The 26,036-nt window shown below is 45.5% G+C and overlaps 1 protein-coding gene across 1 annotated transcript in view; it reads left to right on the top strand.

The window, feature by feature from the left end:
* Positions 1 to 26,036, top strand: part of LRP1B (LDL receptor related protein 1B) — a 4,500,992-nt gene that overhangs the window by 3,226,847 nt on the left and 1,248,109 nt on the right. Inside the window, exon 36 of the mRNA XM_069225083.1 lies at positions 25,600 to 25,734. Coding sequence (XP_069081184.1) covers positions 25,600 to 25,734 — 135 coding nt within the window. The remainder of the gene's footprint in view (positions 1 to 25,599; positions 25,735 to 26,036) is intronic.

Below are 26,036 nucleotides of genomic sequence, written 5' to 3'. Positions count from 1 at the left end.
TACCTAGGGCCTACCTTAGGGGTGCCTTACATGTAAGAAAAGGGAAGGTTTAGGCCTGGCAAGTGGGTACACTTGCCAAGTCGAATTTACAGTGTAAAAATACACACACAGACACTGCAGTGGCAGGTCTGAGACATGATTACAGAGCTACTTATGTGGGTGGCACAATCAGTGCTGCAGGCCCACTAGTAGTATTTGATTTACAGGCCCTGGGCACCTCTAGTGCACTTTACTAGGGACTTAACAGTAAAACAAATATGCCAATCATGGAGAACCAATTACGTACACATTTTAAACAGGAGCACTTGCACTTTAGCACTGGTTAGCAGTGGTAAAGTGCCCAGAGTAACAAACACAATAAAATCAGAGTCCAGCACACATCAACAACCTGGGGAACAGAGGCAAAAAGCTAAGGGAGACCACGCCAAGGATGAAAAGTCTAACAGTAGTCAATTAAAAAATTCAAGTCAGAAAAATGGCATAGTGAGTGCCAGTGCAGAACAACATGCTCAGTGCTTCTTTATAAGTGACACACACGTGAAAAATATGATCATTTTGTGTTTAAAAATAGCAAGCACAGCCCGCCATAACAAATTAAATATTCAAAAGTTGGTCTGTGGTATAATCAGTAAATGGCATTTCGATTCTAAACAAATTCCAGGCCCACTGTTATAAATGGGGTTTTTGGTTGGCAGTCAGGTTGCCCTCTGTCCAAGCAAGAACCCTCACTCTAGTCAGGGCAAGTCACACACAATCCAAATTATCGTGTGCCCACCCTCTGGTAGCTTGGCACGAGCAGTCAGGCTTAACTTAGAAGGCAATGTGTAAAGTATTTGTGCAATAAATCATACAATAACACCATATAGCACCAGAAAAATACACCACACAGTGTTTAGAAAAACATAGAATATTTATCTGGATATTTGTAGATCAACACAATAAAAGATGCAATAAGAATTTGTAGGAATATCACTGAAAAGTGATATAAAGTGTCTTAAGTCTTTAAAAAGCAAACAAAGTCTCTTTCAAGCACAAACTACCTTTTTTAGAGTGGAAAATCTCCTCAGAGGGCCGCAGAGGAGGAGATGCGTTGAAAAATGGTGTGTGCATCGGTTTTGCCCCTTCACACACGGACTTGCGTTGTTATTTTTCACGTGGGGAGACGTGCATCGTTCTGCGGAAAGAAAAATGGTGTGTGCGTCGGTTTTGCCCCTTCACACACGGACTTGCGTCGTTATTTTTCACTCGGGGAAGACATGCGTCATTTTCCGGCACGCGGGCCGACTCCTTCTATGGTTCGCGGGATTACCAGATGTCCCAGGGTCTGTGCGTGGATTCCTCGGCTTGTTATCCGGCTGCGCGTCGTTCTGGGAGGCTGTGCGTGGAAATTTCTTTCTCATGGCAGGCGTTGCGTCAATTTCCTCTCTGGAAGTCGGGCGGCGTTGTCCATGCGAGGCCGTGCATCGAAGTTCCGGTCGCCCCGTAGGTGTCGCGTCGAGCAGCATCGGAGTGCAATGATTTTCTCACTGCGGAACAAGCTGTGCATCGAAATTTTCGGCGCACGAAGAGTCCAAATGAAAAAGAGAAGTCTTTTTGGTCCTGAGACTTCAGGGAACAGGAGGCAAGCTCTATCCAAGCCCTTGGAGAGCACTTTTACAGCCAGTCAAGAGTTCAGCAAGGCAGCAGGCCAACAGCAAGGCAGCAGTCCTTTGTAGAAAGCAGACAGGTGAGTCCTTTGAGCAGCCAGGCAGTTCTTCTTGGCAGGATGTAGGTTCTGGTTCAGGTTTCTTCTCCAGCAAGTGTCTGAGGTGGCAGGGCAGAGGCCCTGTTTCATACCCAAATGTGCCTTTGAAGTGGGGGAGACTTCAAAGAGTGGCTCAGAAGTGCACCAGGTCCCCTTTCAGTTCAATCCTGTCTGCCAGGGTCCCAGTAGGGGGTGTGGTAGTCCTTTGTGTCAGAGCAGGCCCTCCACCCTCCCAGCCCAGGAAGACCCATTCAAAATGCAGATGTATGCAAGTGAGGCTGAGTACCCTGTGTTTGGGGTGTGTCTGAGTGAATGCACAAGGAGCTGTCAACTAAATCTAGCCAGACGTGGATTGTAAGGCACAGAAAGATTTAAATGCAGAGAAATGCTCACTTTCTAAAAGTTGCATTTCTAAAATAGTAATATTAAATCCAACTTCACCAGTCAGCAGGATTTTGTATTAACATTCTGGCCATACTAAATATGACCTTCCTACTCCCTTTAGATCAGCAGCTGCTACTTCAACAATGTGTGAGGGCAGCCCCAATGTTAGCCTATGAAGGGAGCAGGCCTCACAGTAGTGTAAAAACGAATTTAGGAGTTTTACACTACCAGGACATGTGACTACACAGGTACATGTCCTGCCTTTTACCCACACAGCAACCTGCTCTAGGGGATACCTAGGGCACACATTAGAGGTGACTTATGTGTAGAAAAAGGGGAGCTTGAGGCTTGGCAAGTACTTTTAAATGCCAAGTCGAAGTGGCAGTGAAACTGCACTCACAGGCCTTGTAATGGCAGGCCTGGGACAAGGTAAAGGGGCTACTTGAGTGGGTGGCACAACCAGTGCTGCAGGCCCACTAGTAGCATTTAATCTACAGGCCCTAGGCACATACAGTGCACATTACTAGGGACTTATAAGTATCTTAAATAGTCCAATTGGGTATGATCCAAAGTTACCATGTTTAAATGGAGAGAGCATATGCACTTTAGCACTGGTTAGCAGTGGTAAAGTGCGCAGAGTCTAAGAGCCAGCAAAAACAGAGTCCAAAAAGTGGAGGGAGGCAGGCAAAAAGTTAGGGGTGACTGCCCTAAAGCATGTCAGGTCTAACACCCACCATTAGGGCTCTAGCATCTATCATGAGCCCTAGATCATATTAGCTGGCACTGTATATTGAATATGAAAAAGTAAGCAGAATGAGTCAAACAAAAGAATAAAAAGTATTGTTCTGGTTCAGAAGAGGGAGAAAGTAGGTGAGCTCATCTGAGAAGTGGAACAACTCCCCAGCCAATATCTATAGCAAAGTATTTCGGCACAATAGCCTGTTAAATGTAGTAACAGCAATGCAGGGGCCAAGGTATATAAAAAACAGAACTTATAAGCAGAAAAGTGTTACCTTAAATTCCAAAATGGGCTGCAGAAGCCAAGGGCCAATTGCATGGGACTGTTTGTGAGTGACTGTGTGTGAAATCACCAGAAGTCAGACAGAGGTTAGGTCAGACTCAAACAGGCTTCAGGAGTAGAAGCAATGACGTCCCGTTAGCCAGAGCCGGAGCAGTGTTCAATGACTACCACTATCAAAAGGTTGCAGCCATGTTGCAAGAGTGATAAAGGCAAGAAAATAGAGAAGGTACTACAACTAGCACCTGAGGAATTAGGAAACCAGTAAGGGCCTATTTAGCGGCTATATTGGACGTATACCTGGAATGGAGAAATACATAAATATACAAATTCCACATGGTAAATAAAGGAAATAGGAACAGCACAAGCGTATACTAAAGAATTAAGATCTAAATTAGTTATTTGCATATCCAATAAAACCTAGAAAGATATGTACATCAGACCTCAACCACAATGAATACATAGAGGACACAGTCCAGTCTTTTTGATTCAAAAATAGACTCAAGTTACAGTAAACTTACCATGGAGTATGTTATGCCCTAAGTGCACTGGGGTCTGCCCATCATTTGTGTTTGTTTGCTTTTGTCACCCTTAGTGCGCTGTGCATGCCCAGACATAGGTCCTAGGCTCACTTTGCCACTGGATTCAAACTACCCTGGCTGATGAAGGGTGATGTCCTACAACCAGTCCCAGGATGCTTGTTTCCAGTCAAGGGAAGATCTTCCTGGCAGTCCGGGTTGGACTGTTCCCATGAGGAACAGGGTCAATAATGATTTGCAAATGGCTGGGTCCAAACTGGGGTGGTGTGGTGAGCAAAATAATTGATGGATTAAACCCAGATCTTTCACTATGCCTGAATGTTTGATTGGTTCCGTGTTATGTCCATCATTTGTGTTTGTGCGCTTTATCGCCCTAAGTGCGCAGGTATGCCCAGATGTGGGTCCCGGGCTAACTATGCCACTAGATTCAAGCTAGCCTGGCTGATGAAGGCTGATTCCCTTAAACCAGGCCCAGGATGCTTGTTTCGACTCCAGAGAGGACCTCACTTAGCACTTTGGGTTGGTCTGTTCCAATGGGCAACAGTATCAAGAGTGATTTGCATATGGCTGGGATAGTGTGGTGAGCAAAAGAATTGATGGATTAAACCCAGATCTGGGTCTGAATGTTTGATTGGTTCTGCATTCCATCCATCATTTGTGTTTGTTTGCTTTTGTTGCAATAAGTGTGCCAGGTATGACAAATTGTGGGTCCCGGGCTCACTATGCCACTGGATTCAAGCTGGCCTGGCTGATGAAGGGCGATACCCTGAATCCTGACCCAGGATGCTTCTTTCCAGCCACGGGAGGACCTTTCTGGCAGTTCGGGCTTGACTGTTCCCATGGGGAACAGCATCAAGACTGATTTCTGGGTCCAAACTGGGATGGCAGTGTGAGCAAAAGAATTGATGGATTAAACCCAAATCTGTAACTGAGGGTGAATGTTTGGTTGATTCTGCATTCCGTCCATCATTTCTGTTTGCTTCCTTTTGTTGCTCTATATGTGCTGGGTATGCCCAGACTGGGTCCCAGGCTTACTATGCCCCTTGATTTAAGTTAACGTGGTTGATGAAGGGTGATACTCTGAAACCAGTCCTGGGATGCTTGTTTCCAGTCCAGGGAGGACCTGACTTAGTACTTTGGGCTGGCCTGTTCTCATGGAACAGGGTCAAGACTGATTTTCATTTGACTGGGTCCAAACTCTGGTGGTCTGGTGAGCAAAAGAATTGATGGATTAAACCCAGATCTGTGACTGGGGTGAATGTTTGATTGGTTCTGCATTCTGTTCATCATTTGTGCTTGCTTGTTTTTGTTGCCCTAGATACCCCAGTCATGCCCAGACTGGGTCCTAGGTTCACTATGCCACTGGGTTCATGCTAGCCTGGCTGATGAATGGTGATACTCTGGAACCGGTCCCAGGATGCTTGTTTCCAGTCACGGGAGGACCTTCCTGCCAGTTTGGTCTGGACTTTTCCCACAGGGAACAGGGTCAAGACTCATTTGCATATGGCTGGGTCCAAACTAGGGTGGCGTGGTTAGCAAAAGAATTGATGGGATAAAGTCAGATCTGTGACTGGGGTGAATGTTTGATTGGTTTCACATTCCATCTATCATTTGTGCTTGTTTGCTTTTATCGTCCTAAGTGCACCGGCTATGCCCAGACGTGGATCCTAGGCACACTATGCCACAGGATTCAAGCTGGCCTGGCTGATAAAGGGTGATACCCTGAAACCCAACCCATGATGCTTGTTTCTAGTCCAGGAAGTACCTGTCCTGTCATTTTGGGCTGGACTGTTCCCATGGGGAACAGGATCAAGACTAATTTGTATATGGCTGTGTCTAAACTGGGATGACAAGGTGAGCAAAAGAATTGGTGGATTAAACACAGATCTGTGACGGGGCTGAATGTTTGATTGGTTCTGCATTCTGTCCATCATTTGTGTTTGTTTGTAGAAAACGCCTGTGAGCATGCATTTCTAGATCAGAAATGCCTAGTCTTTGTGACTGTTAAATCTGAAATACACTGTGTCCAATTTGAGTATCTATTGCAGCCCACATTGATTTCATGTATGCTGACATGAATTTGTTACCTCCGTCTGACACCTCCTCTTTGAGGAAACCCCACCGGGTGTAGATCCCCAGGAGTGCCCTGGCCACTGCAGGTGCAGTCACCATTCTCATAGATATAGCCACAGGGTACAGAGTGGCATGGTTCACCAAGACCAGGATGAACCTGTTGCCTAAGGGCATTCTTAGGTGGGGTTCACTGTCCTACTCCCACATCTGGTTCTGGAAAGATCTTTCCTAAGACAAGGCTCCAAATTGCCAGGATATGACATAACACAGGGCAGGTCTGGTGTAAGGGTCCATTTTGCATGCAGGAGGCGAAGCCTTTTGAAGTTTAAGTGGGGCTGGGTACAGTCGCTCCCCAGTCCTCCTGTCCACAACTAATCCCCCTCTGTGTTACTGCCTGGATGCAATGCACAGACCCCATCAGAAAAAGCTATTCACATTCATGTGAGCAATGCTCTGTCAGAAGGCACAAATAGTTGTGACAAGAATATGCCAACTTTCTAAAAGTGGCATTTTCAGAATGGTAACTTAAAATCCAACTTAACCAAGAGGAGAGTTTAAAATTGCAACTCATTTGAGTCCAAGTACAATATCTCTATATGTTCCTAATCTAAAGTAAGCACTTGATAAATGTGATAAGGCACCCAATGTTAGTCAATAGGCCTTACCACAGTGGAAAATAATGTTATGGGTTTTCACTGCCAAGACATGTAAAACATAGGTACAAAAGTCCTACTTTTAATATATAATGCATCCTGCCCTATGAACCTCTAGGACCTGTATTAGGGGTGACTTTTAACAATTAAAAAGAAAGGTATAGGCCTGGCAAAATGTTTGTTTTGCCGAGTCAAAACGGCAGTTACAACTGCTCTACAAATGGCAGTGGCAGACCTGAGACATGTTTTAAAAGGATACCGTGGTGGGTAGCACAATGAGTGCTTCCGGCCCACAAGTAGGATTTAATTTATAAGCCCTGGTTACATGTAGTACCATTTTCTAGGGATGTGCAAGTAAATTAGAGGCATTTTAAAGAAATGTGGTATTGCACCCAGTGCAGCTGCACTTTTCTTGCGACACTCTGCGTCCCCTACCACCACCATGTGTGCGCCGTATTTACAGTACGGCACACCATGGCGCAGGGTAGAGAGCGATAGCGTAATCTTTTTTAAGCTATTGATGTACTCTGCAGGAGTAGCTCCAAAATAATGACGCTAGTCCTGCAGAGTACATAGGGACCCATTGTATGTAATGCCATGCCCCCTTTTAACGCCTGCTCGGAGCAGGTGTTAAAAGTGCCAACAAAAAAATGATGCAAGGAAATCTGTTAGATTTCCTTGTGCCATACTTTTGGCCCCCCAACAGGAGAATGCCCCCTTTTCATACATTATGCCTGACACAGGCATAATGTAGTATAAAGGGTTACAAAATGGTTCAATGCATGCATTGCACCACTTTGTAAACATGGTAGAGCATTTTTGGCTTTCTAATGCCACATTAGTGTACAAAACGAATGCTAATGTGGTGTTAGAATGGCGCTAGGGGCCCTTAAATATGCCCCAGAATGTGCCAAGTAGGTGTAGACCAATTTTGCCATGTTTGAAGGCGAGAGCACAATCACCTTAGAATCAGTTAGCAGTGGTAACATGCACAGAGCCCTAATGCCAACAAAAATAAATTTAGCAATACAGGAGGGGTGAAAGCAAAAGGTTTGGGAGAATACCACACCAAGGATGTCAGGTCTAACAGCTAGCAATTATTTGTGATAGGCACTTTAGTTATAAATTACTGAAGTTTTGAATAGCCGTGTCTATTGATTGCCTAAATAACTGCAAATAAGTAAACATTATGACTTTAGGATAGCTTCATCAATTACTTTTGCCAAGCAGATAATTTTTTGAGTAGTAGTCCTTCACATAAGCCCACAAAGACAGGAGAAATCCTATTAACATGTTTACTATTAAGTGGTACTTTTCCAACATCAATGCAAACCACGTTGTTTGTTGATGACTTGCAGCATGAAACCTTGAAAACATGAAACAATGCTGAAATTACAGATGTCATCTCATGAGGGGTGAATGCATTGTAATGACTGCAAAACTTGAGTGGCTTATGAGACTGCTCCAGCAGTCTGTGAGACAACTTTATCATAGATATTTCACTTTGTGTCCAAAACATTATTGAAATGCAATAAAAGATTGCCGTTGAAGATGCATGTGCATTCCATAGTAATCCACAGTGGCCACCATTCAATGTATTTTTAAAGATTTTAACAATCCCTATTCAAAGTGTACCATCTTGAATGTGCGTTCATCTCTGAAGAGGTCATCTTTGAATAGAATTTGTTCAAATATATTAAATTCCTTAAAACACAAGCATTGCTTGCTTGGAAATTCACATGTGTGAGTGACCATTTTGAAATGTTACAGAACCATTTAAAAAATGACCACCTGCTGCTAGAACGGCAAGTTGAAAAAGTGCTATTTGCTGTGGGGGCAGCGACAATTCATAGATGGTGGGGAAATGGATGTGCAAATAGAAGATGATGAGGGAGGGTGGAGAAGCAGGAAGAAACTGAGGGACGATAAACAGTTCTTTTTCTGTACTGCAATGAATGGTCTGAAGGCACCAGTGGAAGGTTACCTCAAACAATCAAAACTGAATTAGTGTAATTTGTTTTACTCTAATTCAGTGCAAAACTAACTCTATATTTATACTTTGGTGCTAGACCAGTCTAGCGCCAAATTTATGGAGTTAAAGTCATTTTTTGGAAGTGGAGACCTACCTTGCCTTAATGAGATGCAAGGTAGGCGTTCCTGTGCAAACAATGACTCTATGGCCTTAACGCCATATTTAGGGGCATATTTATACTCCGGGGTATATTTATACTCTGTTTGCACCAAATTAGCGTCATTCTTTTTTACTCTAATTCAGTGCAAAACTAACTCCTTATTTATACTCCCATGCAAAAATGGTGCAAGGGAGGGAGGAGGAGATACATACCCTAAAATGGCTGATGTCATATGTGCCACACTTTCCACCAATAATTACGCCAGACCCTAGCAATGACAGTTGAAGTTCTATAATTACCTGTCCACGATGTGGCAAAATACACAATGTGAATGGCTGGAACTGTGGATGACAAAAGTTTTGAGTAGCTGATGTCATTTAGCAGCCAATCCTACAGCTCCTTGGTCGTAGGGGATGCACATGGTCATCTATGGAAATAAAGACAGCAAGCATACGCCTAAGCCATTCCTCCTACCTGGTGAGTACACACATGAGAACCACTGTCAGAAAAATATTGTCAGTGTTGTTAAGTTCTTCCCTCAGCAAAAACGATTCCCCTTTTCCTTGTACCCACGTCAGTTGCAGTGGTATCCTCACTCCTGATGGATCTTATGGAGGCTGTTCTTAGAACTAGTTTCTTCAGGTTTAACTGCCACTCAAGATGGTGGCCGCAAATCTTTGTGAGGTCAGCGTTCTAGTGTTTCTACCTTAGTTTCATGCTGAAGCTTCCCTCCACCTGTTTCTCTTTAGGAGCTGTGCACTTCAACTGTCATCCTGAGGAGAATGAGCAGTGTTCCTGAGGCACTTTGTTTCATAGAGAATTCTTCCAGTTTTGAGTAATTAATTATTTTTCTTGTTATGGTGTGCACCAGATTTTCCCCTACTGGAGAGGATGAATTTCTTACTTCTTCCAACAACTGGCTATCGGCTTTCTGAGGAGAATTTGTTTTGGCTTAACAGAACTTCAAGCAACTGCAGTAAGGAATCCTTTTGTATGATTTCCGGACTTCCCAATATATATATGTACATTTATATTCAAAAACTATTCGCCTTGCAGACTCTGCTCCTGTGGAAGTTTGATTTAATGGGTAATCTCGTGACAACACACAGACACTCAATCAACATGGAGAGATAATATTCTAATACTAAAAGGGTTTATTAAAACATATTAGTAACATTATATCATAAACTATACACTACCCTACACTACACTAACCTAAACTACCTTATCTTAACTTACATATACACCTATCTATCCTATTCTAAACTTACCTTACACATGTAATGCCACACTCTAAAAATTGTTCCCTGACCCCCATTAAGAGATAAGACATGAGTAGGACAACATACACTAAGGATACAAATGTATTAACTTAACCTATTTCCTAAACAAATATATATATTTGTTGTATAAGTTTGTTTAGATTTGTTTTTTTATTAACATAGAAACCCAACACAACCCCCCACCAACTATACTTAAACTAGCCTACACCTAAACTACACTATTTTACTAACCTAATACTACCCACCTAAAACCCACTAAAAAGTTAACATTAGTAAAAGGGAGTGGGAAGGAACTGGGAGGCTGTGGCACAAATAGTTTACACTGTCATGCAGTACTTAAGTAATTTGTAATTCCTGGCATTGCCTCTTTCCAACTTATTCAATCTTGCCATCATGGCCGCCATGCCCCATCTCATGTCGGCCTCAAAGGTTGAGGTTGTGGCTGGGGCAGCTGGCTGTCGGGGTGCCTGGCTGTGAATTGGTGCAGTAGATGTGGCACGGGTAGGGCCAACAGAGGACCTCCTGACCCCCGATTTTTTCCACAATGTGGCCTGCACTGTTGTGGGTTGTAGTTGAGGTCCCCCATTAGAAAATGCATGCCAAGCCCCAGTTGATTTCTCCTTCCTATATTTCTTCTCCATCCTGTGGTACCCCGCCTGTGACGCATTTATGTCCCTGTACCTGTCAGCCCTCTTCGCAAAAGCATGTTTCTCAGCTGGGGTCATATTGGCAGCTGAAACAGGAGAACATGGCATTAAAAACAGTACTGGGTGGAGGTAGGACAGACATGCAATGTACACAGCATCCTCAGGTGACACATGCTGTCCACTACACATTCAACAACACTGACAAACTTTAAATCTATACTAAGGGGGTCATTCTGACCCTGGCGGTCTTGGACCACCAGGGCGCAGAATGACGGAAGCACTGCCAACAGGCTGGCGGTGTTTCAAAGCCCATTCTGACTGCGGCGGTAAAGCCGTGGTCAGAAAACCGGGGCCGGCGGTTTCCCGCTGTTTTTGCCCCGGCTGGGCGAATCCGCCAGGGCAGCGCTGCAAGCAGTGCTGCCCTGGGGATTCTGACCCCCTTACCACCAGCCTGTTTCTGGCGGTTTTCCCCGCCAAGAAGAGGCTGGTGGTAAGGGGTGTCCTGGGGCCCCTGGTGGCCCCTGCACTGCCCAGGCCACTGGCATGGGCAGTGCAGGGGTCCCCTAACAGGGCCCCGGCCAGCTTTTCACTGTCTGCCTAGCAGACAGTGAAAAGCGCAACGGGTGCAACTGCACCCGTTGCACGGTCGCAACACCGCCGGCTCCATTCGGAGCCGGCTTCTGTGTTGTGGCCTCATTCCCGCTGGGAATGCCGGCAGCGGTCTTTTGTCCGCATGGCGGCCGATTGGCGGTTCCCGCCTGGCGGGCGGCTACCGCCGCCCGCCAAAGTTGGAATCAGGGCCTAAGTGTCTACCAGCCATCTACAGTATCATGTACATGTCAATGGGGCAACGGATATCCATTGTTCACCATCAGGGCACAGAGGTAAGTGGACTACTGCATTCTTGGTCAACATTTGTGTCACCATACTAGGATCAAGTGGCCCGACAAGTCCAGAATCCCTGTGCCATTTTCAATATGTGGCGCAATGTATGCAATCGACCACTTTGACACCCCTGGTGCTACAGCAAGCTGGGGTCATCTGATAGGGGGACAGGAAACTTCCCACTGGAAATTCTAAGGTTTGGCATAGCATCAATCATGTGTCCTTGGATTAACACCTGGTCAGCGCATGCGTTACAAGGGGGTACTGCATTGCTCACAATGGGCCTACAGGTACAGTTCAGGCTTAATACCCATACAGCTTGGCCAAAGCACAAGCAGTACATCTATGTTGTCTACAGATTTGGTACAATGCGGCACACACATGGTGGGTGTATGGGTGCCCTAAGGGGCACAGTAAGATTGACACTGCACTGGGTGCAGCTACAGTATTCCTACTTATTGAACTACCTGTTCACATGCATATCAGACATCACCTAAGTACCAGGTACACACTCGGCATTCACATTCTATGCACACGTGATGTGACCAAGATCACTCACAAATATCATGATGGGTAGACCATGTTGGTAATTCTGCACGCATCTAGCTTGCTACATTCCAAAGACATGTCCCACAACCATATGGAGCAGAGTTGTACTCTCATTGTGTACTCAACTGATTGTTGGCAGGCACAATAACTCCGTGCATGACCACTGCTTCACTTAAAATCTGAACAGTAATGAGGCACTGGTGGTGCAAGTGTCTCCTACATAAGCCCCCCTAGTGACCTTAAAACATGTACATCATCTATACCGTTTCGTGAGTAACTGAAAGCTAGGTCTGGCACACAGTGCTGTCAAAGTGCTGTGACATATATGATGGCAACAGGCATGCTAATCAGATAAAGAGCAGCTCAGAAACATATCATGATTGACATTAATGTATATGTAGGCATGCTTTCCTTTTCCTAACACCCACTATTCCATAGCAGCACACGTTGGCACTTGTGCAACAATCAACTCATACTCCATTCTCAACAGAGCATCAGACATGATGTCCATATTCTAACTCAGATGATGTCATCTTATTGGGCACACAATACACAAGTATTGCCAAAGGCGCGCCAAAGGCAAGCCCGTCTGCACCCGTCCGTGCCTGGACCGCACCCAGCGCCAGAACCTCTGGCCCTCCCAGACACACCTACTCCCCCCTCACCCTCCACTCCCTCAACCCAGGCCCCCACCCCACATGCACCACATCTAGCCCCACACACATTCATGGCCCCTTCACCTGCTACACCTGCCACTTCTCCTGCTCATCATCCCTCACACCACACACCAACCATAGCGACCCCACCCTCAACAAACACAACACCCTCAACACAAAACTCACCAACCCTGCCCCCACCAACCAACCCCGCAGCACACCAGCCCACAACCAGAACACACCCCGCAACAACACCCTCACGCCCCACACAAACACCACCCACCACAACCACCTGAATCGCCTGCTACTCAACATCCGCTCCCTTCACAAACATGCCATAGAACTCTGGGACCTCATCACCACACACTCACCTGACATCGCCTTCCCCCCGCGGAAACATGGACCAACCTCTCCTCAGAACCCTACATAGCCATAGCCACACCCAAGGGATACAAACTCCAATGCAAAGAACGCCTAAACAAGCCAGGCGGAAGCATCGCCATCCCTACACAGAGACACCATCAAAGTCACCACCAGCTCCCACGACACTATCGGCAACACTGAACACATGCACTTCCTCGTCCACATCAACAACAACTCCACCCTCAGAGGTACACTAATCTACAGACCACCCGGACCACGACCCGCCTTCTGCGACACCATCGCAGACAGCATCAGCCTGTACGCCCTCACCTCTACAGACTACATCATCCTCAGTGATTTCAACTTTCACTCAGAATACCCACAAGACCACAACACTACCTCCCTCATAGACAACCTCAACAACCTCGGACTCAAACAACTGGTCACCGCACCCACCCACTCATCAGGACACACGCTGGACGCAATCTTCACCTCAAGCCAACATATAGCCTGCACCCACACCACCAAACTCCTCTGGACAGAGCACCGCTGTGTCTACTTCTCCTTCACCAAACCCCCCACACACTACCATCAACACACCACACCCTACCGCATGTGGGACAAGATCACCACAGAACGACTAAACTCCCAACTGGCCCATAACCCCTCCCCCACACCAACGACCCCAACGCAGGAGCACACAACCTCTCCAAATGGATCACTACCTGCGCAGACACACTTGCACCCCTCAGAAGACACATCACCACCCGGAACATCAAGAACGCCCCATGGTTCACCCCTGAACTCCAAGACTCCAAGCGCAAATGCCGCCAAGCTGAGAAAGTATGGAGACTAGAACCCTCCTCAACCAACTTCTCCACACTCAAAACCAACATTTGCACCCATCACCAACTCATACGCACCGCTAAAAGAGATCACTACAAGACACGCCTTGACAACAACTCCAAAAACAGCAAAGAACTCTTCACCATCATCAACCAACTTGCCAAACCCAAAGCCAGCAGCATAGACCCCACACACACACACAGCCCCTATGTGATGCCCTTTCTAACCACTTCCTCCACAAAATCCTGGACATCCACAACAGCTTCACATCACACACACCTACCACACATACCCCTCTCCCACCCAACTCAACCCCCTCTCAAGACCTCCCCACCACACTATCCACATGGACCCCTACCACACACGAAGAAACCGAAATAACCATGAACTCCATCCACTCCGGTTCCCCCTCCAACCCCTGTCCACACCGCATCTACAACAAAGCTAGCCCTACCATCGCCCCCATACTCTACAACATAATCAACTCCTCTTTCAACTCCGCCACCTACCCAGACCCCTGGAAGCACGCGGAAATTACCGCTCTCCTATAAAAAAAAAAAAGCCGACCCGGAGATCCTCTCCAACTATCGCCCCATCTCACTCCTCCTGTTCCCCATCAAGGTTGCAGAGAACTTAGTCAACACTCACCTATCCCACTTCCTCGAAGAAACCAACACCCTTGACCCCTCACAATCTGGGTTCCGCAAGAACCACAGCACAGAAACCGCCCTCATTGCATGCACTGACGGCATCACGACCAAAGTCGACAAAGGCGAAACCGTCGCACTCATCCTCCTAGACCTCTCCGCAGCTTTTGACACCGTCTGCCACCACACACTCCGCACACACCTCCACAACATAGGAATCCACCACAAAGCCTTGGACGGGCTCTCCTCCTTCCTCACCGACCGAACCCAGAGAGTCCACCTCCTGCCCTTCCACTCCAACACTACCAAGATCACCTGCGGAGTCCCCCAAGGGTCCTCTCTCCGCCCCACACTCTTCAACATCTACATGGTCCCCCTAGCCAACATTCTCCGAGGACACTGAATCACCATCCTCTCATATGCAGATGACACCCAACTCATAGTCTCCCTCACCCGCAACCCCACCACCGTCAAAACCAACCTACACGCCGCTCTCCTAGACACCGCAAACTGGATGACCACTAACCATCTCAAGCTCAACTCAAACAAAACCGAAGTCATCATCTTCGGCCCCAACAAAACCACATGGGACGCCTCCTGGTGGCCGACCGCCCTAGGCCCCGCACCCACCCCCGCAACCCCCGCACGCAACCTCAGCATCATCCTCGACCCCGCCCTCTCCATGACACAGCAAATCAATGCTCTAACCTCCAGAGACCAGAAAGACAGTCACCCACGCACTCATCAGCAGCAGACTGGACTATGGCAACGCCCTCTACGCCGGCACCTCACTCAAACTCAAACGCAAACTCCAAAGAATCCAGAACACAGCTGCGCGCCTCGTCCTTGGCCTCCTCCAACACAAACAAATCTCACCACACCTCAAATCCCTACACTGGCTCCCCAAAAGACAAGAGAATCACATTCAAGATCCTCATCCACATACACAATTCCATCCACAACACCGGCCCAACCTACCTCAATGAAAGAGTAAACTTCCACACTCCCACAGCCAACCTCGCCCTAGCCACAGTCCCCCGTATCCAGCACACCACCACAGGAGGCAGGTCTTTCTTCTACCTCGCCCCCAAAACTTGGAACTCCCTCCCCACCGACCTTCGCAAAACCAAAGACCTACTGGTCTTAAGAAAGAACCTCAAGACTTGGCTGTTCGACCAGTGACACTCCCTGGCCCGCCCCCCCTTCAGCCACCCCCGGTGCCTTGAGACCCTCACGGGTGAGTAGCACGCTCTACAAATCTCTTTGATTGATTGATTGATTGACTATTACATAGCAGCACACGTTGGCACTTGTGCAACAATCAACTTATGCTCCATACTCAACAGAGCATCAGACATGATGTCCATATCCTAACTCAGATGATGTCATCGTATTGGGCACACAATACATTTCATCATTACATTACACAAACCAGACCCTTTTACATAAAACCCTGGAACAGCACACGTGGCGCACAAGGTGACACTTACTGACTGCATTGGGGTCTTCAAATCAGGACACTTCTCTAGTGGTATAGGGTGAAGGCCCACCTGCAATACATGACAGGAAAACATAGCTTAGCGATTTTTGGACATTTCTGTGCATGGACAACAGTTTCACATTGAACTTGTTAAGCTGAGTAAACAAGTCAACTTAGTAGTAGGTCAGAACAACTGCCAAACATTAATAATCTGTCTGTGACATAAAGGACCAGATACTGAAGATCCTGGAACCACCAAAGCTTCACTTTCCCTGGTGCTCCTGTTGTGCATTTCACTGCACCATATGTACATGGATTTGTCATGCAGCTGTTTTGTTGCATTACACCTCCGTGTCCATATGGGACAGCATGACACAATATTCAGCATCAGAGGGGTATGCAATGGTTGTTGCAGTGGCCGTCCCATTGTAACATGCATTGCTTTTGACCCTGCCCCAGATGTTGAAGACATTTTACTCATTATCAGTGCAAAAAGACTAACAACTGTCCGGGGGTGGTGTGATCATAGCAAACTGTTGAGGAATGCAGTGATATCTCCTTGTTTCTTGTCACTAATATGTGTGTCCCATTTCAAGGCACATACACTAGAGCTAAAATGCCATGGCAGTTTCCCTATGTCCACGTAGTTGTCCCTTCCTGCACAGAAACTAAATAACATTATGAATGTCTTGCCAATACTGTGTGGGCAGCCATTTTCACCATAGTAGACCATTTATGTCCAGGAAGGGATGCCAACTGGTGCACATACACTCCCCTCAGCAAAGAGACACTTGCACTGTGGTCCAAGTATGCCTGTGTTGGTGCAGGCTTCTGAGTAATGTGCTAGTGCTGCTGCAGATGCAGGCCTGCCCCATACTGTCTGTAAAACGGGGCAGGCCTGTGGTACAAATTCAGCACATGTGTGTCAGATAATAGAAACATGATGTGGTGTATGTGATACACAATGGACACAAAGAAGAATGTGCAAATAGTCTGGACCCGGTGCCTAGCAAAGCTCCCTTAAATGCCGTTGGCCAAAGACACAAAGGGGCAGATTTAGAGAAAGTGGTGCTGCACCTAGTGCCTCCCAACTGTTCTTGCACCCTCTTAACGCTCCCCTTCCCCCCACCCTGTGTGCACCGTATGAAATATATAGCACACCATGCCGCAGGGTAAGGGGCAATCACATCCTTTTATATAGACACAAATGATGTACTCAGAAGGAGTGGCACCAAAAATTCTGTGCTACTCCTGCAAAGTACATAAGGGGCCATCATATATAAAGGTATGCAACCATTTAAGGCCTGCTCTGAGCAGGCATTCAAAGTGCAGGAAAATGACACTAGTATATATAAAATTATTCCCGGCCCCATTTATTTTGTCTCACTTTCAGGGGTAGGCCTCCCTCCCATACATGATGTCGGACGCAGCTATTATGTTGCACAAGGCTTACCAAAGTGGCGCTATGCATGCATCGCATCACTTTGTCAATATGGGGTGGGGAAAATGGCATTTCAGTACTGCCTTAGCATCACTTATGAATTTCACAATGGCAGCGCTAGGGTGATGCTAGTGGCTCTTAAATCTGTCCCACTACATCCTCTCCTGACCCTTGACAAAACATGCTGCCCTCAACCTTATGTACGCCTGTTAGACCTGGCATCCTCGGCATGGTCTCCCATGTCTTTTTTGCCTCTCCTTTCCATGTCATTGGCTTTTCCATGATTGGCATATTTAATTTACTGGTAAGTCCCTAGTAAAGTGCAGTAGAGGCGCCCAGGGCCTATAACTCATATGCTACTAGTGGGCCTGCAGCACTGGTTGTGCCAACCATATAAGTAGCTCTGTAAACATGGCTCAGACCTGCCACTGCAGTGTTTGTGTGTGCAGTTTTAATCTGCCAATTCGACTTGGCAAGTGTACACACTTGCCAGGCCCAAACCTTCCCTTTGTATATATTTAAGGCATCCCTAAGATAGACCTGGCTGGAGAAACGACGCAACACCCGCTTGTGACGGCTGATAGTGATGCAAACCCCATGCAGCACAGTTTTTTAACACCGTGCAACCAGAGTAATTGTGAACCTGTATGGATCCCAGGTGCGGTATCCAGAAATCAACACATCGCTATCTAGCAGGAGAAAATTGACGCCTGGCCTACCTGACCGGAGAAGAAACAACGCACGGCCTCACTTGGGAGTATGGAATAAACGCATTGCTTACTTTTCCAATGCACACTCACCCGTGCGGCTTTATTTTTTAAGCAATCCAGGTACTTTGTGTAAAATCAACATTTCCATTGTTTTCTATGGAGTAAGACTCATTCTTTTGAAAATTCATATCTTGACTTGCATATGTTGGATTTTAGTTGTTTTGGTCTTGTTTGATTTAGATAAATATTAACTATTTTTCTAAACTGGTTAGTTGTCCAGTTTGTAGTGTTTTCACTGTATTACTGTGTGTTTTGGTACAAGTACCTTACACATTGCCTTTGAAATAAGCCTGACTGCTTGGGCCAAGCTACCAAGGGTGTGAGCAGGGGTTATCCTAGGTGTGTATCTTCATTGCCTTGACTAGATTGAGGGTCCCTGCTTGGACAGAGTGCAAACTGACTGCCAACCAGAGACCCCATATCAACACCGCCTGACATGCACATGCAAATAAGGATGTTGAAATGCAAATGGGGTACTTACCAAATGGTCCACCAATCTGAATCCTGAGTTGATCCAATAGATCTTGCTCCTGTACTATGAGATCCACCCAATGGTGTTTCAACTGGTGGTAGGTGTGCACTACTCTGAATATTCTGTGTAGGTATTGGAGCTCCTTGCCCCACCGCAGCTTTCATGTTTCTATGGGGTAGCCCTGTATTACCCACCCAAAACTAGCATCATCAGAAGGTAATGCTGCACCAGCCAAATGAGCCTTCCCAGTTCATCTGCTGCCATCTTGGTTACCCTCCCTTTCCCAGACATTATGCAGTATGAGCAAACTGCAAATGTAAGAGCCCAAAAAATAAACTTAATTAACTACTGCACCTAACCTCACATACCCCAACAAACTATGCTACCCCTAGACATACACCCTACAATACAAGGACAAATACAGGACAAAAACACTACAAAAGCACACAACAGCAACAGGACACAGCACAAAACTCTCCAATAACACCAATCCTCCACCAGTGCTCCACAAACCCTCACACAGTCACAGGCAAAAAGAATGTGAAGTGAAAGTGAATGCACTGTACCATGTATGCAGCCAGAAATCCTGTTTCATCTCTTCCTGGGACTCTGCATCACGTTTTCTGATATCCGTTGATTTTTTTTGATGCATGGCGGTCATGTGTTGATTTTTTCCCATTCAGGCTGACAAGCCCTCAAGACCTGCGATTGATGTGCAGGGTCCATGCATCATTTATTTGCTTAGCAAAGTAAGAAGCATTGTTGTTTGCGTAATTTTTTTTACGCATGACAGTCATGTGTTGCATTCCTTCCCATGAAGCCTGACAAGGCCTGTGGACTTGTGATTGATAAGCAGGGGCCATATGTCATATTTATGGCATAGCGGAGTATGGAATATTGCCGTTTGTGTAAAAAATTTGGATGGATTATGGGAATGCATGGATTTTTCAGAAAAGGCTGACAGTGCACAAAGATTCCCATACCATGTCACAGGGGTTATGCATGTATGTAATAAATATGGTATGGTTACCTGTGTGTGCATGTTCATTCATATCTTAACGGTAGCATCAGTATGTGTTGTATGTGTGTGTGATGCATGCAATGACTGATGCCGTTTGCATATGTCCATGCTCTGCTAGACTTTGTACACACACATGATACCACATGAGTACTAGGAGTGTACATATGTGATCTAACACATATTTGTGGATCTACCACATTGTAATGTGGTAGTTTCCAAATGTACATTTAACAACAGCACAATAGATATGATGTGCTATGTCCAAAACAAGGTAATGCATGTGATACCAATGACAAATTGTACTCAGAGAATGCAGTGGACAATGGCTCGGTTGATTTCATGTTACGCCTGGCGATTTAAGTGCATGTGTGCCCACACTTAGGTGTGTTCTTAGGTTCAGGCTTCATGATGCTCGGCTACATGTTTAACATATAGTTTCCCATGCATCTATGATCCAGGAGATGGCATGCTCACAAGTGTCAATGAAAGTTGGTATGTGTTGTGTGTGCAGAAAGACATGTAGTATCTTATGTGTAAAATTAACCACAGCAGTGTGTTCATGGGATGTGAAACCTCACATTTCTATCTTCCTACAGGGACACATGTTGGACTTTGTTAAGTGGCTATGTAGTCATATCAGCCCCACCTATGTTTCCGTATGTTGGAACATATCTGCTGGCCATTTAAGTCTGTCAATGATCATTTGATACAAATGCATTTTCATTAGAGGAAAGTTGACTTTTGTGCAGACTCCAACACACAACCCCAGGACTGTGCCATTTAAATGGTACGTGTGCAGAGGTATCAGACAAATGTGTGCATGCTACAAACTAGGTACATACAACCGACCACAACAGGTTTGTTATGACTGTCACATACAATGGCATACACCTGTGTAGCAGTGTTGCAGTCAGGCAATGATGGCAGTCTAGGTATCATTAGTACTGTGTGACTTTTTATGCCCACATAGACCCATAGTTATATGTTTTGGCCTAGGTTCATGGTTCTCCACTCTACTCAATACACTGTGCACATGCATCAGGCCCCTGATGTGTTGTGCAGGGATTTAACCTTCTCATGATAGCTCTTCAGCAGAGCAATGCCCAGTCCCCTGCAGACTAACACATGCACATTTGTGATCAAATGGCCTAGGAGTTTCATTTTCCTTTGAGGTACTTGATGTCAGGCTTGCCCTATCATGTACATAGGACTGGCTACTTGAACGTGTAGGATATGTCTCATCATTTGGCATGGTCTGACAGACATGCTAGTATGTTCTTAGTAATTTCCATTTGCTGCTTGGTTGGGGCATGTATCTCTAGTGTAACTTGTAATTTTCGTACAGCCCAGGGGACAGATGATGTCTTCTGTCACTGCCTTCTGTCAGAATAGTATGCAATGGGCAAATACAACATGGTTGTTGTAGCAAACATGAGTGGGTTATGTGCTGACTTAGGCTTCCTCTCTGAACATCTTCTCCATCATTTATGACATATCTTGTTTGGAATAGATTAGGTCCTTCATTGCTGGTATTCTTTAGGCTACTTATACTTTATACACATCTTCTACTGCAACATTGTCCGGTCATACATGGACAGAACGCAATGTGTGACTTGTGTAATTTGAAGATGTATACTGGCTACATGATAGTTTCCATCCCATTTCCAGGCTTTGCAAGAATACATGACTTCCACACACACATGACAGTACACCTGCCACAGCACTTGTGCAGTCTCTAAGTGATCTCCCCATGCTCTCTCCAAGTATCTGCGGGATACTCTCAGCTGTCCTTCCACATCCTTTGGTGTACATGGGTATGCATTAAATTCTGCATTCCACAACCTATGTCACTGTCACCATGAGTATATTTTGTTAGTGTGTGAAATCATCTTAGCGCTGTATGATGTATTTGCCACATGAAACATACATGTCTTCTTCAGCTATACATTTTGGATGGGTCTGTGACATTTTTGGACATTGGTAGACATACTTGCATATCCCACACCTGAGTGGCATGTTGGCAACTTTCTTTTGATCAGGCATGTGAGTGTCAATGAGAGGTGCATTTTCATATGTGGTGTGTGATGGTATCATGCAGACTATACTAGGTAACCTCCCTGACACATGTCAACCATTGTAGGAAATTGCAAACCTGTTCCTACCTAGGCATACACCTGTACATCAGTCTTCACATGTATATCCAGATTAGCTGCAGTCATGTGTCAAGACAGTAGATTTGTATGACAAGTGTGTTAGAATGTACATAGGGAGTGGGATAGACTCTGCCTACATTCCACCCAGATATTCATTTGGTGGTGCATTCTCCCATTTTATTGTTAAATCCTGGTTATGACCATATGTATGGAGAGGGGATCATCGCCCATTGCTGCTTCACTTGTCTAGCAACCCTTAGCCTAATCCACAGCCAACATGCATGTGCTATATTTGAGGTAAAGCACACCATGTAGCAGGGTTGGGCCCATGGCAGTGCCTGGAACATAACACCATTGATATACGGTGCAGGCTTAGGCTCAAACTTTGGTTCCTAACCCTGAACAGTCAATGAAGATCGAGTGATACCAATGTTCTTCCCCCACACGTGCTCAATGCTGGTGTAGCATCTATCCGCCTGAGATGTGACACAGTTCAATTCCTATTTTTCTAATGCACCTATTGAAAAAGGCTCCTACAGTATGTACGCCCCCCCCCCTTGCATACATCTTGCCAGGTGTGGTATGGTGATATGGGGAAACGGGTAGGAATTTACACAATGTCCCCTTAACAACACATTTGTTTTGTGGTGCGTGGATCTAGGCGTTTGAGAGCCACATGGCCGCGTGTTATGTGACACTGATGTGTGGCATGGAGGCGTTAGACCCTCTTACATCACAACCTATGTTTCAACCATCTTTGTAACTGTTGTTTTTCTTTCCTGTTCTCTGAGGTATGAGCAACATTCCAATGTTATATGTAGTGGAGAATGAGTAGACCGTGGACATTTTGGTGCAAATTGCTTTATTGGTGATCTTAACAAAGTGACATTATTTGTACATTGTCTAGGTGTAGAAGTTCTGTATAATTTGTTGTCTCCTGAGAACTCCAGCAGCAGTGTTATGTAGTTATGCCTCCAAAAGTGCTGCATGATTGTCATCCTCCTCCTCATTGGGGACATCTACCAGTTCATCCCTGGGAACATTGGTCTGTATACATATGTTACGCAAGATAGCACATACAAGTATCATCCTGCATACCAGAATGGATTATTCAGCAGGCTTCCTCCTGTCAGGGCTAGGCACCTGAACCTTGACTTCAGGAGCCCAAATGGCCTCTCCACCACATTTTGTGTCATTATATGCCCTTCATTGTATACATGCTTTTACCCCGTTGTAGGGTTGCCTAAAGGAGCCATCACCCATGGCTGAATGCTGTAACCTTGGTAGGCTGCAAAGGAATGAGAGAAGATGTGTTGGTTTCGTATGTTCCATGGCAGATGTTAGTTTTAGGTGGAGTGGTGATTTCAACTTGCTTCTGGTATTGTGTGTGTTCCTGTTTTGTGGTATGGTTGGATTGGTTTGTGTTGATGGACATTACTAGCATGACTTGTGGTTCAGGGATCTGGTGATTGTCAGAATAAATCCAAACTGACGGTTCAACCATGCCAAACATGTGTTGTGTTGTTTATATTTGAGGCTGTGTCCTATCCTTAGTGGAACCTACCACCTCCTTGAACCACAATGGTGTCATTTGTATTGACACCATAGTAGCCCTATAAAGCCAAACTCAGGCCTCCATGTTACCATGTGACACTACACACGCAGTTCGACATTTGGTGACCCTTTCTGATGGATGATGGCTGTGCCAGCCATCATGTGTACAAGGGTGTGATTCACACAATAGGAGGAGTAGCAAAATAGGTGCAGTGGAATCTCCAAAGTTCCTATACATCATTTATAACAGATACTTTCAACACATGCACAGTGTAGGCTTTGGAGGGGACACGCCTTATTTTTGCATGGGTCCCTATGTATGGTGCACAAAAGGTCAGGTATGTTCTCAATACTCCTACAGAGTTCTATTATGGTATCCATTATCTTCACAGTATTGCACCTACTTTGCGTCATGGTGGGCCGTTTCTTGTATATGGCATACACATGGCGGCATTAGGGGGTGCTAAGTGGCGCATGCGAAGTGGCACTGAAGTAGGTGCTGCACCACTTCTCATTTATCTACCCCATGCACTTTCATGGCTGGTGATGTTCTATTCCTATGTGTATGGCACAATGCAGCATACAGGTGAAGGTGCACAATACAGGTATGTCAGGTATGTGTGGGTGATATGTAGTTGGTAATGGTAACACTTGGGTAGACTTTAATATTGGTGCCACCAGAGGCTTGAACACTATGACAAATGTGGGCCTGTGCCTATGTGTGACTTTCTTTACATTGACACGGCCTATGCCATTCACATAGCTGAGCTATTCATCGTTTGGTGTAATCTGTGTGGGATCTATGTTTAGTTGTCGACCAGAGGACACTTGTAGTGGTTTAGGCCCAGGTTCTGTATGTAAAGGGGGAAATAGCTCCACCTGTCCTTCACGTGGTGTGCCAGTCAGGTTGTGGCTGTATTATATGCATATGGGTGCATGTGTGTGTGATGTGCAATGAATGCAGTGTAGTGTGGCATGTGGCATATGTGTTTTTGGCTGTACATCTGTGTTCCCCTGCACATATGTTTTAGTGTGGTGTATGTCTTGTTTGTCCTACAAGGTTGGTGTGTTGTCTGTGTACTAGTTGGAATCGAGGCTTCCCTACAAGTAGCCCATTCCCGTATTGCCCATCCTGAATATATAGGCATCATGGATGCTGCCAGGATATTTGGCTAGGATGTCTGTGAAGAGCCCACGGTGGTCCACAATAGCCTGCACATTTATCAAATGGGTATGTTTGCAGTTCCGTTGCTGCAGGTGGCAAAGGTGGACATGGGTGTAGTCCATTGCATCCAGCACATGCGGGGACCCAGCAATTAGGTAGAAACCTTGCTTGGTCTCCTGCTGCAGTTGCTGGGTGTTTGGGAATCAGATGTGGTGGGGTGTGATGTGGGTGATTGCATTCAGAACCTTTAGTAGGAAAGCCGAGAAGGATGGCTGGGATATACCAGCCACTAGTGCGACCCTTGCCTGGAATGATCCTCACATGGGTGGGATATTTGTTGGAGTTTCCACCCTTGCAGTGATATCTGGCGCTATGTGGTGTACAATGGACTCCTGCTTTAAACTGTATATTCTGATGACATTGTGTTCCCTGAGCCCAAGGATGGTTGTGCACTGTCGAAATATCCTCTCCCGCTTTCTTTGCTGCCTTTGTGGCTGCTGTGGTGGTATTTGGGGTTGCTGTGGTGGTGCTGGAGGGACCTGTTTTTGTCACTGTCACCTGCAGCGTGTGCCAAGCATTAACAGTTCTATGTTGTCCAGGAGGTTGCCAATGCTCTTTCTGTGTGTTTTTCCTACGTAGTAATGTGTGGGCCTCATTTTAACACCTGGTCCGACTAGGTGTTAAAATTTGGCGCAAATCGGGTTTTGCTTCATTTTTTGAGACTGATTCCTTTCTGTGTGTTGTTTTAGTGTGGGGTGTAAATTTGTCAATGGAGGGCTAGCATAATTTTATGGAAGTGAACGACTACCTTGCATATCATTGTTGCAAAGCGATGCAAGGTTAGTTGTCACTCCCAAAAAATTACGCTAGCTCAGATATTTTGATGCTAGATGGGTCTAGCATCAAAATATAAATTTTGCAATAGGTTAGCGCTGTTTTTGCCTAAAAAAAATGACGCAAAGGTGGCACAAACTTTTCATAAATAATGGCCTTATACATGATATTCATGTTGATGTAGAATTGCATATTTGGCAAATAATAAAAAACGGTCAGTGCACTGAACATATTTTAAATACTATTTTTAATAAATGACTTATTTCCATTGTGTCTTTGTATCTTTACAGGCAATGACACAATTTATTGGACAGATATGGGTTTCAACAAAATTAGCAGAGCTAGAAGAGATCAAACGTGGAAAGAAGACATCATTTCAAATGGATTAGGAAGAGTGGAAGGCATTGCAGTTGACTGGATAGCAGGTACTTGTTTCTTATTTATTATTTGTTTAAATACTGATTTTTTTCAAGGCTTTGAACTCCTTCATATTTTTTCTGGGATTTTCCCCTGGATTAGTATAAACTTGACAAACATTAACACTGAGAGCAAATACTCTGCTTTGCTCCCAGCAGCACACTTTCTGATATTTACTGCCTCTGGATGTGATTTTTTTAATGCTGAAGAAAATTACTTGCACTGGTTCTGAAAGCCTCTTCTAGGAGATCTGCGAGGTAAAGCTGAACCAAAGAAATGTGTTTTATGAATGCAAACCTTTGAAAAGTTT

This window comes from Pleurodeles waltl, chromosome 3_1, assembly GCF_031143425.1.
Source record: "Pleurodeles waltl isolate 20211129_DDA chromosome 3_1, aPleWal1.hap1.20221129, whole genome shotgun sequence".
Classification (NCBI taxonomy): domain Eukaryota; kingdom Metazoa; phylum Chordata; class Amphibia; order Caudata; family Salamandridae; genus Pleurodeles; species Pleurodeles waltl.
Note: the sequence above shows the minus strand (reverse complement) of the source record. Positions and strands in the feature narration are given on the sequence as shown.